Source organism: Choloepus didactylus, chromosome 22, assembly GCF_015220235.1.
Source record: "Choloepus didactylus isolate mChoDid1 chromosome 22, mChoDid1.pri, whole genome shotgun sequence".
Classification (NCBI taxonomy): Eukaryota; Metazoa; Chordata; class Mammalia; order Pilosa; family Megalonychidae; genus Choloepus; species Choloepus didactylus.
The window spans coordinates 42,292,149-42,305,568 of NC_051328.1; the positions used below are offsets into that span (position 1 = coordinate 42,292,149).

The 13,420-nt window shown below is 42.7% G+C and overlaps 1 protein-coding gene across 3 annotated transcripts in view; it reads right to left on the bottom strand.

Annotated features, from left to right (window-relative positions):
* ZCCHC14 (zinc finger CCHC-type containing 14) overlaps positions 1-13,420 on the bottom strand; it is an 81,595-nt gene that overhangs the window by 17,956 nt on the left and 50,219 nt on the right. For all 3 annotated transcript variants that reach the window (XR_005213760.1, XM_037815542.1, XM_037815543.1), the window contains exon 3: positions 12,767-12,840. Coding sequence is in view for 2 of the 3 variants with exons in the window: in XM_037815542.1 (XP_037671470.1) it covers positions 12,767-12,840 (74 nt within the window). In the remaining variant the exon portion in view is untranslated. The remainder of the gene's footprint in view (positions 1-12,766; positions 12,841-13,420) is intronic.

Here is a 13,420-nt window from a genome sequence, read left to right on the forward strand (position 1 = left end):
CCCCGTCCAGAGGGCCCACGGCCTCGCACAGCAGGTTGGGCAGACCAACCCAGAGTGCGTGTCTGAGGAATGTGAGAACAATTAGGACCAAGAGAATATCCCGAACTTCCAGACTTTATGGAACGAGTCACAGCGGAGGCTCGGGGACCAGAACAGAGGCCACTTCTTCACTGCAACGCCGCAAGGCAGATGACACACAAGCCACGCTCTAGAGTGCAAAGGGAAAGCGGAGTCTGGGGCATCAATGCAACCTCAGGGTACATAAATAAACACCTTTCCAGAGATGAGAACTCCCCAGTATTTGAAGAAGCTACTTGATTACATGCTCCATTAAAACAATAAAATAACGCAGGAAAAAAAGATGTGATCCGCCTCAAGAAAAGGGGACGCGAGCCTGGAAGAGGGAAGGGGATCCCGGGGTGAGCGCTGCGGGCAGGGCCGGGCATGCGGGGGGTGGCGCTCCAGACACCCAGGGTGGAGCCTTTATTAAGCAGATAGAAAAATAACCACCAACTCCAGGGCGAGTAAGAAGTTGGGCCAGAAAAAGTCGGCTCTCGGTGACCTGCAGAGTGAGCGGCAGATGCGGGTCGCAACAAGACGACGACAAGAAACCACGGACAGGGCAGCGGGCCGCCCACCCCGCCCACCCCACCCACCCCGCCACTGCCGGCAGCATCGGGCAGGATCTTCAGATTCTTTAAACTTGGCACAGGAGTAAAATAAAACTAAACCAAAAAAAGTAGTTGCCAAGATTCATCCTTCACTTATGGTGATAAAATATTTAGAGGTTAAGATTGCTTCAAGATGAAAAACACACTTTTAAAAAAACGATACGACACTAAAATGTAATGTCTGGATTTTTAAGGAAGAATTAAAAAAGCTGTTTTTCATTTCTATTGTTTATGGTTCTTTTTAAATCAATAAAATTCTACAGTCTAACAGGTGGCGCAAGGGTTTGGATAATCTTTCGATGTTTTTTCCTCCTGGTTCATCATCTGTAATAAGTAAAGAAAACCTTTACTGTAGGTACCCCTGTTTCTCAACAGCGAATGTGGAAAAGCTATAAATAACAAAACTGGTAAAACAGACATTTGCTTCCTAACATACTGATTTGATTTCTTCAGTAACTGGTAACAAGAGATTACAATTTTAGCAAAAATGAACTCAATGGAAAAGAGAAACGCCAACCCCTGCAGCAGCAGATCTGTGTATCGTTAAATCCTCTCAACCCAGCCACTCACACCTCCTTAGAAAAGATCAACTTTTCCTCTTGTCCTGGAGAACAACGATACAAAAAATTACAACCAGAGATGAACAAGGCTGAGAAAAACTGGTGGGGCCTAAGAGAAGGGACTTATTTCTCCCTGGTAAAGTCACGGTTTTCAGACACTGTTCCTCTGAGTCTCTCTGTTCCGGTCGTGACCGACGCTGATACCTCATTCAAGCGCAGTGCACCTTCCTTCAAAGCCACTGTTGTGGTTGTAGCATGATAGCTATTTCCATATAGAAGTACAACTTATTAAAAAGACAATTCGTTTAATGTGTTTAAGTCAGGGTTCTGCAGAGGAAAGGAAAGATTTGAATCAAGTAATTTGTTAAAATTTTATTAGAGAAGTTGCAGGTTTACAGAAAAATCTTACATCAAATGGAGCGCCCAAATGCCACCCCGTTATCAGCACACTGCATAAGTATGGCACAGCTGCTGCAACTGGCAGAAGAACACTTTTATAACTGTACTATCAACTACAGTCCACGGTTAACTCTAGGTTTACTGTTTGTCTTGTACAGTCCTATGGATATAATTTTTTTTTAAATTTTTAATTCTAGTAACACTACCCCCATTCGCACCCCTGGTAACCTACATTCTAGTTTCTGATTCCATGAATTTGCTTATTCTAATTATTTCACATCACTGAGCTCATACAGTACTTGTCCTCTCATGTATGGCTTCTTTCACTCAACATGGCGTCCAAGGTTCATCCAGGTTGTCACAGGTATCAGGACTTCATTCCTTTTTATGACAGACTAATACTCCATTTTGTGCATATACCACATTTTGTTGATGGACACTTGGGTTGCCGTATCTTTCAGCAATTGTGAATAATGCCACTAAGAACATCAGTGTGCAAATATCTGTTCAATACTCTTTGGATATATACCTAGGAGCGAGAGTGCCAACTCATATGGTAATTCTATATTTAACTTCCTGAGGAACCACCAAACTGTCTTCCACAGAATGTAAATGTATATTTACATTTCTGCCAGCAATGAATGACAGTTCCTATTTCCCCACATCCTCTCCAACACTTGTAATTTTCCATTTTTTAAATAGCAGCTGTGCCAGTTTGGATGGATTATGTCCCCCAAAATGCCATGTGCTTTAATGCAGTCTTGTGGGGGCAGATGTATTAGTGTTGATTAGGTTGGAACCTTTTGACTGAGTGTTTCCACGGAGATGTGACCCACCCAACTGTGAGTGACACCTTTGATTAGGGTGTGACCTCTTGATTGAATGTTTCCTTGGAAATATGAAACAGGGTGGGTCTTGGTTTAATCACTGGAGTCCTATAAAAGAGCTCACAAACAGAACGAGCTCAGAGCAGCTGAGAGAGGCATTTTGGAGATGGAGATTGAAAGCAGACTTTTGCTGACGCTTATGAGATACTAGCCCAGAGTTTGCTCCAGAGAAGTTAAGAGAGAACAAAATGCCCCAAGAGCAACATTTTGAAGAAAGCACGGAAGCTGAGAGAGGAGGTGGAACACAAACCAGATCAGCAAATGCCAGCCACGTGCCTTCCCAGATAACAGAGGTTTTCCAGATGCCATTGGCCTTCCTTTGGTGAAGGTAAACTCGTGTTGACGCCTTAGCTTGGACACTTTCATGGCCTTCAGACTGTAAATTTGTAACCAAATAAACCCCCTTTATGAAAGTGAATCCATTTCTGGTGTTTTGCATAATGCAAGCATTAGCAAACCAGAACAGCAGCCATTCCAGTGAGTGTAAAATGGTGTCTCATTGTGGTTTTGATTTGCATTTCCCTAATGGCTAATGATGTTGATCATCTTTTCAAGAGCTTTTAGTCAAGTCTTTGGCTCATTTTTTTTAATGGGTTGTTTGTCTTCTTCTTGAGTTGTAGGATTTCTTTATATATTCTGAATATTAAGCCCTTTTTAGATATGTGGTTTCCAAATTATTTTCTCCCACTGTTCATGTTGTCATTAACTTTCATGATAAAGTCCTTTGATGTACAAAAAGTTTTACATTTTGATGAGGTCCCATTTATCTGCTTTTTTCTTTTGTTTTTGCTTGGGCTTTGCATGAAAATCTAAGAAACCTCTGCCTAACATGAGATCCTGAAGATGCTTCCCCGTGTTTTCTTCTAGGAGTTTTATAGTTCCGACTCTTATATTTAGGTCTTTGATCCATTTTTGAATTGATTTTTGGATATGGTGTGAGGTAGAAGTCCCCTTTTGTTCTTTTGCATATGAACAGCTAGTTTTTCCCAGCAACGTTTGTTGAAAAGACTATAATTTCCAATTAAGTGGACTTGGCACCCATGTAAAACTCAGTCGGCTGTAAATGTGAAGGTTAATTTCTGAACTCTCATTTCAATTCCACTGGTCTTTATAACTGTAACTTGTGCCTGTACTACACTATTTCAAATACTGTAGCTTTGCAGTAAGTTTTAAGATCAGGAAAAGTGTGGCCCTTCCAACTTCATTCTTCTCTTTCAAAATGTTTTTGGCTGTTCGGGGCCTCTTATTCTTCCATTAAATATGACGATTGGCTTTTCCAAATCTGCAAAGAAGGCTTTTGGAAATTTCACTGGGATTGCACTAATCTGTAAAATGCTTACAGGAGAACTGACATCTTAATATTTAGTCTTCCATTCCATGAACATGGAATGTCCTTCCATTTGTTTAGGTCTTCTTTGATTTCTTTTAGCAAAGTTCTGTAGTTTCCTGTGTACAAGTTCTTTACATCCTTGGTTAGATTTATTTCTAGATATTAGACTCTTGTAGTTGCTTTTCTAAATGGATTTTCTTGGTTTATTCTAATTCTTCATTGCTAATATATAGAACACTACTAATTTTTGCATATTGATCTTGTACCCCACCACTTTGCTGAACTAATTTATTTGTTGTGGATTTTTCACGATTTTCTGAATACAGGATTATGCCATCTGCAAATAGGGAAAGTTTTGCTTCTTCCTTTCCAATCTGGATGCCTCTTACTTCTTTTTCTTGCCTAAACTGCTCTGGCTAGACCTTCCAGTACAATGCTGAGTTAACAGTGGTGACAGTGGGCATCCTTGTATTGCTCATCATCTTAGAGGGACAGCTTTCAGTCTTTTACCATTGAGTATGACATTAGCTGTGGGTTTTTCCTTTATGCCCTTTATCATGCTGAGGAAGTTTCCATCTATTCCTAGTTTTCTAAGTGTATTTATTAAAAAGGGATACTGGAATTGTCAAATGCCTTTTCTGCATCAACTGAGATGATCATGTGGGGTTTCCCCTATGTTCTGTCAACATGGTGTACATTTATTGATTTTCTTACGCTGAATCACCCTTACATAAATCATACTTGATCATGGTGTTCAATTCTTTTAGCATGCTGTTGCATTCAGTGTGACAGTATTTTGTTGAGGATATTTCCATCTGTGTTCATAAGGATACTGCTCTTTAATTTTCTTTTCCTGTGGTATCTTTATCCGTTTTTTTGGTCTTTGGGTGATACTGTCCTGAGTGAATGAGTTAGGGAGTGTTCCCTCCTCTTCAATTTTTTTTTCCCCAAGAGTTTGAGCAAGACTGGTGTTAATTCTTCTCAGAATGCTTGGTAAAATTCCCCTGTGAAGCCATCTGGTCCTGGGCTTTTCTGCTTTGGAAGGCTTTTGGTTATTGGTTTGCTGAGGTCTTCTATTTCTTCTCGGTGTAGGTAGTTTGTGTGTTTCTAGGAATTTGTCCATTTCATTTAGGTTATCTAATTCTAGGTTGGCATACAGTTGTTCATTGTATCATCTTACAGGACTTTTTATTTCTGTAGAGTGGGTAGCAATGTCTCCATTTTCATTTCTGATTTTAGTCATCTATGTCTTTTTTTTCCTTCATCAGTCTAGCTAAAGGTTATTGATTTTATTGATCTTTTCAAAGAAACTTTTGGTTTTGTTGATTCTGTTGTTTTCTTTATTCTCAATTTCATTTAACTCTGCTCTAATCTCTGTTATTTCCTTCCGTTTGCTTTGGGTTTAGTTTGCTCTTCTTTCTCTAGACCCTCCAGTTCTGAAGTTAGGTCTCTGATTTGAGATCTTTCTTTCTTTTCAATGTAAGCATCTAGAGCTCTAAATTTCCCTCTCAGCACTGCCTTTGCAGAGTCCCGTAAGTTATGGTATGTTGTTGTGCCAGCTTCAATGTATTATGTCCCCCAAACGCAATTATCTTTGATATAATCTTGTGTGGGCAGACCTAGCAATTAGATTGTAATTCTTGGAGTGTTTCCATGGAGATGCGCCCCACCCAACTGTGGGTAATGACTCTGATTGGATAATTTCCATGGAGGTGTTGGCCCACCCATTCAGGGTGGGTGTGAATTAAATTACTGGTGCACTATATAAGATCAGACAGTAGGAGCAAGTTGCTACAGCCAAGAGGGTCACTTTGAAGAAAGCACAGGAGCTGCAGATGAGAGGCAGTTTGAAGACGGCTGTTGAAGGCAGACTCTTGCTCCAGAGAAGCTGAGAGAGGACAAATATCCCAAGTGCAACTAAGAGTGACATTTTTGAGGAACTGCAGCCTAGAGAGGAACGTCCTGGGAGAAAGCCATTTTGAAACCAGAACTTTGGAGCAGACGCCAGCCGCGTGCCTTCCCAGCTAACAGAGGTTTTCCGGACACCATTGGCCATCCTCCAGTGAAGGTACCCGATTGCTGTTATGTTACCTTGGACACTTAATGGCCTTAAGACTGTAACTGTGTAACCAAATAACCCCCCCTTTTTTTTTTTAATTTCTTTTTTTTTTATTAAATTCAGTTTTATTGAAATACATTCGCACACCATACAATCATCCATGGTATACAATCCACTGTCCACAGTATGATAACATAGTTATGCGTTCATCACCACAATCTATCTCTGAACATTTTCCTTACATCAGAAAGAACCAGAACAAGAATAAAAAATAAAAGTGAAAAAAGAACACCCAAATCATCCCCCCATCCCACCCCATTTGTCCTTTAGTTTTTATCCCCATTCCTCCACTCATCCATACACTAGATAAAGGGGGTGTGATCCACAAGGTCTTCACAATCACACTGTCACCCCTTGTAATCTACATTATTATATAATTGTCTTCAGGAGTCCAGACTGCTGGGTTGGAGTTTGGTAGTTTCAGGTATTTACTTCTAGCTATTCCAATACATTAAAACCTAAGAGGTGTTATCTATATAGTGCATAAGAATGTCCACCAGAGTGACCTCTCGACTCCATTTGGAATCTCTCAGCCACTGAAACTATTTCATCTCATTTTGCATCCCCCTTTTGGTCAAAAAGATACTCTCAGTCCCACGATGCCGGGTCCACATTCATCCCCGGGACTCATACTCTGCATTTCCAGGGAGATTTACAACCCTGGGAGTCGGGTCCCACGTAGGGGGGAGGGCAGCGAGTTCACCTGTCGAGATGGCTCAGTTAGAGAGAGAGAGGGCCACATCTGAGCAACAAAGAGGTACTCAGGGGGAGACTCTTAGGCACCATTACATACAAGTTTAGACTCTCCTTTGTGGCAATGAGCTTCATAAGGGCAAGTCCCATGCTCGAGGGCTCAGCACATCAAACCGCCAGTCCTAATGTTTGTGACAACATATGCTAGGGGATCAGCATCTCAAAGCAAATAAACCCCCTTTTATAAAAGCCAATCCAATTCTGGTGTTTTGCATTCCAGTAGCATTAGCAAACTAGAACAGTTGTGTTTTCATTTTCATTAGCCTCAAGATATTTCCCAATTTTCTTTATGATTTCTTCTTTGACCCACTGGTTCTTTAACAGTATGTTGTTTAATTTCTACCTATTTGTGAATTTTCCATTTCTCCCTTTGCTACTGATCTCTAGTTTCATTCCACTGTGGCTGGAGAAGATACCCTGCATGATTTCAATAGTTTTTTTATTTACTGAGACTTGTTTTGTGACCTAACATGTCGTCTCTCCTGGAGGATGATACAGGTGCACTTGAGAAGAATGTGCATTCTGCTGCTGTCGGGTGAAGTGTTCTACAGATGCTTGTTGTCTAGTTGGCTCAAGTAATTTTTTTAAAAAGTTTTATTGAGGTAGACGTCTCAAACAATGAACTGCACATATTTAAAGTTTACAACTTGGTGAGTTCCTACATGTGTACCCCTGTGAAGCCAACACCCCAATCAATATAATGAACGTATCCCATCTCCTGCTGCCCCTTGGTAATCCCTCCCTCTGGCCCCAGGACAGCACTGACCTGCTTTCCACCAATACAGATTAGTTTCGTTTTCTGAAATTTTCTGCAAATGGAATAATTTACCCAAATCATTTACATAATGGGATTTGATGTCTTCTACACAGCCGTGATCTGGAGATTCATCCACAGTGCTGCTTCCACCAACACTCCCCCTGTATGTGGCTGGGAAGTGTTCCACTGTATGGATCCAATGCCACAGGCAGTTTCTCCTTTCACCCGCTCATGGGCACTGGGGTTGTGGACACTGGGGTGGTTTCCAGTTTGGGCTATTACACATAAAGCCAAATGTTATGGTCACTCACACAGTAGTCTTGGTACGGACATGTGCTTTTCTTCCTCTTTTACCTAGGCAAGGAATTGTTGGGTCTTATATAGGGATACATCTTTTTAAGAAGCTGCCAAATTGTTTTCCAAAGTAGCTGTACCATTTTTCAGTCCCATCAGCAGTGTACTACCAACACTTGATACGGTCAGTCTTTCTTAATTGTAGTCATTCTAATAGGCGTGCAGTGTAACGCTTTGTGGTTTTAATTCGTATTTCTGTAGTTAGTAGTTGTGATGGTTAGGTTCATGTGTCAACTTGGCCAGGTGATGGTGTCCAGGTGTCTGGTCAAGCAAGCACTGGCCTAACCATTACTGCCAGGACATCTGTGGCTGGTTAATAAGCCAGAAGGCTGGTTTATTAAGTCATCAGTCAACTGGCTGCAGCTGTGACTGACTACATTCAATGAAGGGCGCATCTTCCACAAGGAGAGAATGTAATCAGCTGGATTTAATCCAATCAGTTGAAGACTTTTAAGCGAGACAGATAAAGGATCTTCACTTCTTCAGCTAACCAGCGGAGCATTTCCTGAGGAGTTCATCAGAGTTGCCAGTTCATTCCTGAGGAATTCAATCAAACATCTTCATTGGAGTTGCCAGTTTGCTGTCTGTCCTAAGGAATTTAGACTCGTGCATACCCAGAGTTACGTGAGACACTTTTATAAAGTCTTGTATTTATAGATACCTCTTGATGATTCTGTTTCCCTAGAGAACTATAACTAATAGAGCAGTAATGTTCAACATCTTTTCATACACTTATTTGACATCATATTATTCCCTAGGTAAAGAGTCTGTTCAAATTTTTGCTCTTTTTTTAAATGAGTTTTTTCCTTATTGTTGACTTTTGAGAGCTATTTATATATTTTGAATTTAAGTCCTTTACCAATTACGGGCTTTGCAAATATTTTCTCCAAGTCCATGGCTTGTCTTTTCATTCTCTTAACTGTGCCTTTTGAAGAGCAAAATGTTTTTAATTTTGATGAGGTCTAAATTATTAATTTTGTCTTTTATGGATCATGCTTCTGGTATTGTATCTAAGGAATCTTTGCCTAGTTCAAGATCACAAAGCTTTTAGATTTTACAGTTGGAGCTATGATCCATTTTGAATTATTTTTGTTTAAGAGGTGAAGTTTAGGTCATAGCTTGTTGTTTTACACATGGATGTCTGATTGTTCCAGACTATCTGCTGAAAAGACTACACGTTCTTCATTGAACTGCCTTCGTATCTTGTAACTGATCTGACCATTTGTGTGTGGATCTTCCCCTGGACTCTCTATTTGGTTCCACTGGTCTATTTAGCTATCCTTTCACCATCACTGCAGTGTCTTGGTTACTGAAGCTTTGTAATAAGTTTTGAAATCAGGTAGTGTTGTCTTTCAACTTTTTTATTCTTTTAAAAATTGTTTTGGCTATTCTAGTTCCTTCCCTATAAATTTTAGAATCAACTTGTTGACTGCTAAAACAACAACTATCACCACAAATGAATCCTACTGGGATTTTTATTAAGATGGCTTTAAATCTGTAGCCCAGTTTGGGGAGAAGTGACATCTTAATACTGAGTCATATAACCCACAAACATAGTACATATTTCTCCATTTATTTCATCTCCTTTCATTTCATTAGTGTTTTATAGTTACAAGCATCATGAAATAACACATATTTTGTTACACTTATATCTCATTTCATATTTTAGGTTTTTCCAGGTGTTCCAATTGTTCTCTGCTAGAATAAAGAAATACAATTGCTTTTTGTATACACACCTTGCATTGTGTGACCTGGCTAAACTAATTTACTGGTTTAAGTTAAACAGCTTTCTGTACATTTTTGGGGATTTTCTACATAGACGATCATTTCATCTGCAAACAGAGACGGTGTAATACCTTCCTTCCCTATCTGTATGCTGTTTAATTTTTTTTCTTCCTTTATTGCACTGGCTACAACCTCCAATATGATGAACAAATATGGTGAGAACAGGTATCTTTCTGCCTTATTCCTAAATTTAGGTCTTTCATCATTAAGTGAGGTTTTGGGGTTCCCCTCATCAGGATGAAGATGTTCCCTTCTCTTCCTAATCTGCTCAGAGTTTTTATCCTGAATGGATGTTGAATGTTGTCAAATGCTCTTTTCTGCATCTGCAGAAATGACCATGGGAAAAAAACAAAGAGGAGGAAGGCCTCTTGAAGGATCACTGCAGTTGAGGACCAAGTAAATGGGAATGGCCTAAAAAGGGGAGACTGAAAGAAAACAGGTGAAGACCAGGAGAGCATGATGTTGTGGACGTCAACAGAAGAAAGGAGCATTCAACAGTGTCAGTGTAAGGTGAGGACTGAAAACCACATGGTGGACCTGGTGACCCCGGCAACCACACATGGCTTCAATGAGAATGATTTGAATAGATGCACAGGAATAAAAGCCAGAATGGTGTGGGTTAAAGGGGGGGTGGGGGTGGGGTGGAGAAAGCAGTTTTAGACAACCGTTTTGGAAAATGTGGCTGTCGGGTGGAAGGAGAAAAATACAGTGGTAGCTGGAAGAGCATGTGGGAGGAGCATTTAAGACGGGAGAAAGTATGTTTAAAGATCACTAAGTTTCTTCTGTTCCCCATCGGTTTCCCTTCTTTACAGACCTACAGCATCTAACAGGCACTAGCAACGAATGACCACAGTTAACTGCTGGAAGCTGTATGATCAAAAGCTGGTTTTACTTTTCTTATGTGACAGGAATAAGACCCCCTCCGTCTCCGACAAGCTGCCACGTGTTTAAGAGCAGAAGAGCGCAGGTCACCAGCAATGACCTCAACAATCGCACGGCGGGCTGGGCCAGTGAGCAGAGTGCTGTGCAGACAGCCAGGGCGATTTCACAGGAGATGCTCCGAGCACACCTGCCTTTGTGCCCCGGGTGACCACTCAACAAACGCAGTGACAGCACAGGAGCTCCGGGCATACCAGGTGAGTGCTCCTGAAGGAAAACTAGTCTGACTGTGGGGCGGGAAGTATTGTTGTCTCCCAAACAGAATAGCTCATCAGCAACCGCAGCGTGAGAAGTCAGCTTTCCAGATAAGCTTCATCCTTAACCAAAACATGTCAGGGTAACCATCTGGGGCAGAAAACGCCTTAAGGTGAACATCTCACCCTTCATGACGTTATCACTGCGGACAACAGGGCTCCTCTCAGCCCGGGGCTTTCTGAGCACAGCGTGCTGCCAGCCTGCCCGCCGAGCCGCCTCGTCCCTGCCGGCTTGCTGCTCTGTCCCCCTCCTCTGTGCAGAGGCCATGAAACGCCAAGCATCTATGTTGCCAAAGTGCATTTCTTCAGAAAAAGCCATGAAGACACCACGTCTCATGCACGATGACCCTGATTCCCTTGCCACAAATAACCGGACCAAGAGTCGGGGCCAAATCAGAGGCTGCTATCACCAGACCAGACAAAAGCGAAGCCAGTTGCTCTAGAAATGGCTCAAGGCACAGCACCTTCCCAGATAAACAGGCCCTACTGGGCTCTGACGGACTGACCCGACTGGCCTCTCTGTGGAAGCTGCTGGGAAAGGGCGCGGACAGCAAGGCAGACCCTGGCCCCAGGAAGCTCCCGCAGCCGTCTTCCACCCGGGGGACTCCTCAGGCGTGGGCCACAAGCTCCCCGGGGACCACCCACCGCCTCCGACACGAAGGCATTCTGGCCCAGCACCTGTGCTAGCCTGGTCTTTTCCTCACGCTCTGAAGAAAACAAGTCCCAAGTATGACTGTACCTCATGATACAATGTCCCCAAATCAAATAAATATTTACTCTTTGGCAGTAACTGTATTTTAAAGCATTCCGATGGAGCTACCTTCTCTGAAAAATTCGTAAACTGCACATAGAATATGCATTGGATATTAACCAAATAATTCCCCAATAATTCTGGAAACAAATTTTCATTATTCAATAATACAATCAAAGAACCTGACACAATAAACTGGCAAGTCACAGAGGCCCTGAATAACAACTGGGGACATGGCCACCCAGGCTGCATTTCCCAAGGTCTTTTGCAGCTAAGAAGACCAAGAAACTAGATCTGGCCAATATGCTTCCAGTAACATTCCTTAAAAGAAAGATAAAAAGTAACCCTTTCCTTTGCCTTCTTCAACATGACCCTCCTGCCTGGAATTCAAGTGCGAGGCCCAGAGCCCCAGATGCCATCCTGGACCGTGAGAGAAGGGCCACAGCCCAGGGAGGTCAGAGCAGTGAAGTGGAGGGAGCCTGGAGGCCGAGTCTTCAGGAAGCACAGCGGCCACACCCGCTGCAGCCCACCCTCTGTGGATGCTGATGTGCAAGAGAAGTGAGTTTTACACTGTTTAAGCCGCTGTCATCACAGGCTCTGATTCTGATTCTAACATACAGGATGCCTTCATTCTCATGATGCTCTACTTCACCCAGCTTCAACGACCGTCGACCAGCCACTAGGCAGCTCAACTGACAGGGCCTTCCCTGCTCAGACCATGGAGCTTTTGCCATCCAGTGTACATGTAAGGAAAACACACAGCTAATCTTTTAGGTGTCCACCGTATTCCAGGTCCTGTGCTACAGGCTTTGCATGGGCTATCTCCCTGATTCTCCTCCAAACCCTACGAGGTACACATTATTAAAAAAATAAGCCACTGTCCCAGGTCACACAGCTGCTAAGACAGAGAACTGAACTGTTAACTGAGGGCGTCTCAGAGCCCACGAACCTCTTCCCCTTGCAGCAGAGGCTGCCAGGGACAAGGGGGTGAGAGGCCCCAGGCCACCAGCAGCAACCCCCGAGTGTGGAGCTGGCCTGCCAGTGGGACTCCGGTCTCTCCCTGCCACCCGCAGCACCGGCCCAGTGCTTGGCCAAGGGCACAGCTGTTAAATGAAAATACCTACTTGCGGCAAATGTTTTCTTCCTATCTTTTGAAGAGAGAGAGAGAAAAAACAAACAAAAAAAAAACAAAACCTTAGCATCTTACCTCAAAGGAACATTCAACATTTCTTTCATTTTTTTTGTGTGATAATCCCTTCAGGTCTATCTTTTCAACACTCACTGTAAAAGTAGAAAAACAAAATTATAAAAATGAAATAAAACCTTGAAGTATATATAATCATTTAGCATTTGATATTTCAGCAATTTCAAAACAAGATTTCCAACACCCAGTGCCGTGTAGTCACTTCTGGAGCACACTCATCTGGAATCAGAAACTCTGGAGGAAAACAAGAATCGTAACATTCAGGAACGGAAGGTAAACTTCACAGTAAAACATGCCAAAATAAAGATGAACCGTAGGGAAGGAACTGAAGACACGTGCTTGAGCACAGACATGGGATACACACAGGCCCGTGTGTGCCACCCCAGAGCGCCGAGGCCGGGCCTCAAGACGCCGAAGGCGCCGATTCTTGAACACTACGGCTGCCCCTCTCGGTGGTCAAGGGGCCCTGCAGAGGTCACACACAGTCTCCCCTTCCACGATCAGGATGCCCATCATTTCCCACCTGCCTTGAAGGACAGGGGGCTGTCACACACAACGGCACACAGAGCTCCAGCTACTGGAGGGCGGAATGACGGACCAGTATTGAGAGCAGACTCTGCTCACGGCTCTGAGGCGTTCTTGGCCTCTGAGGTCTTC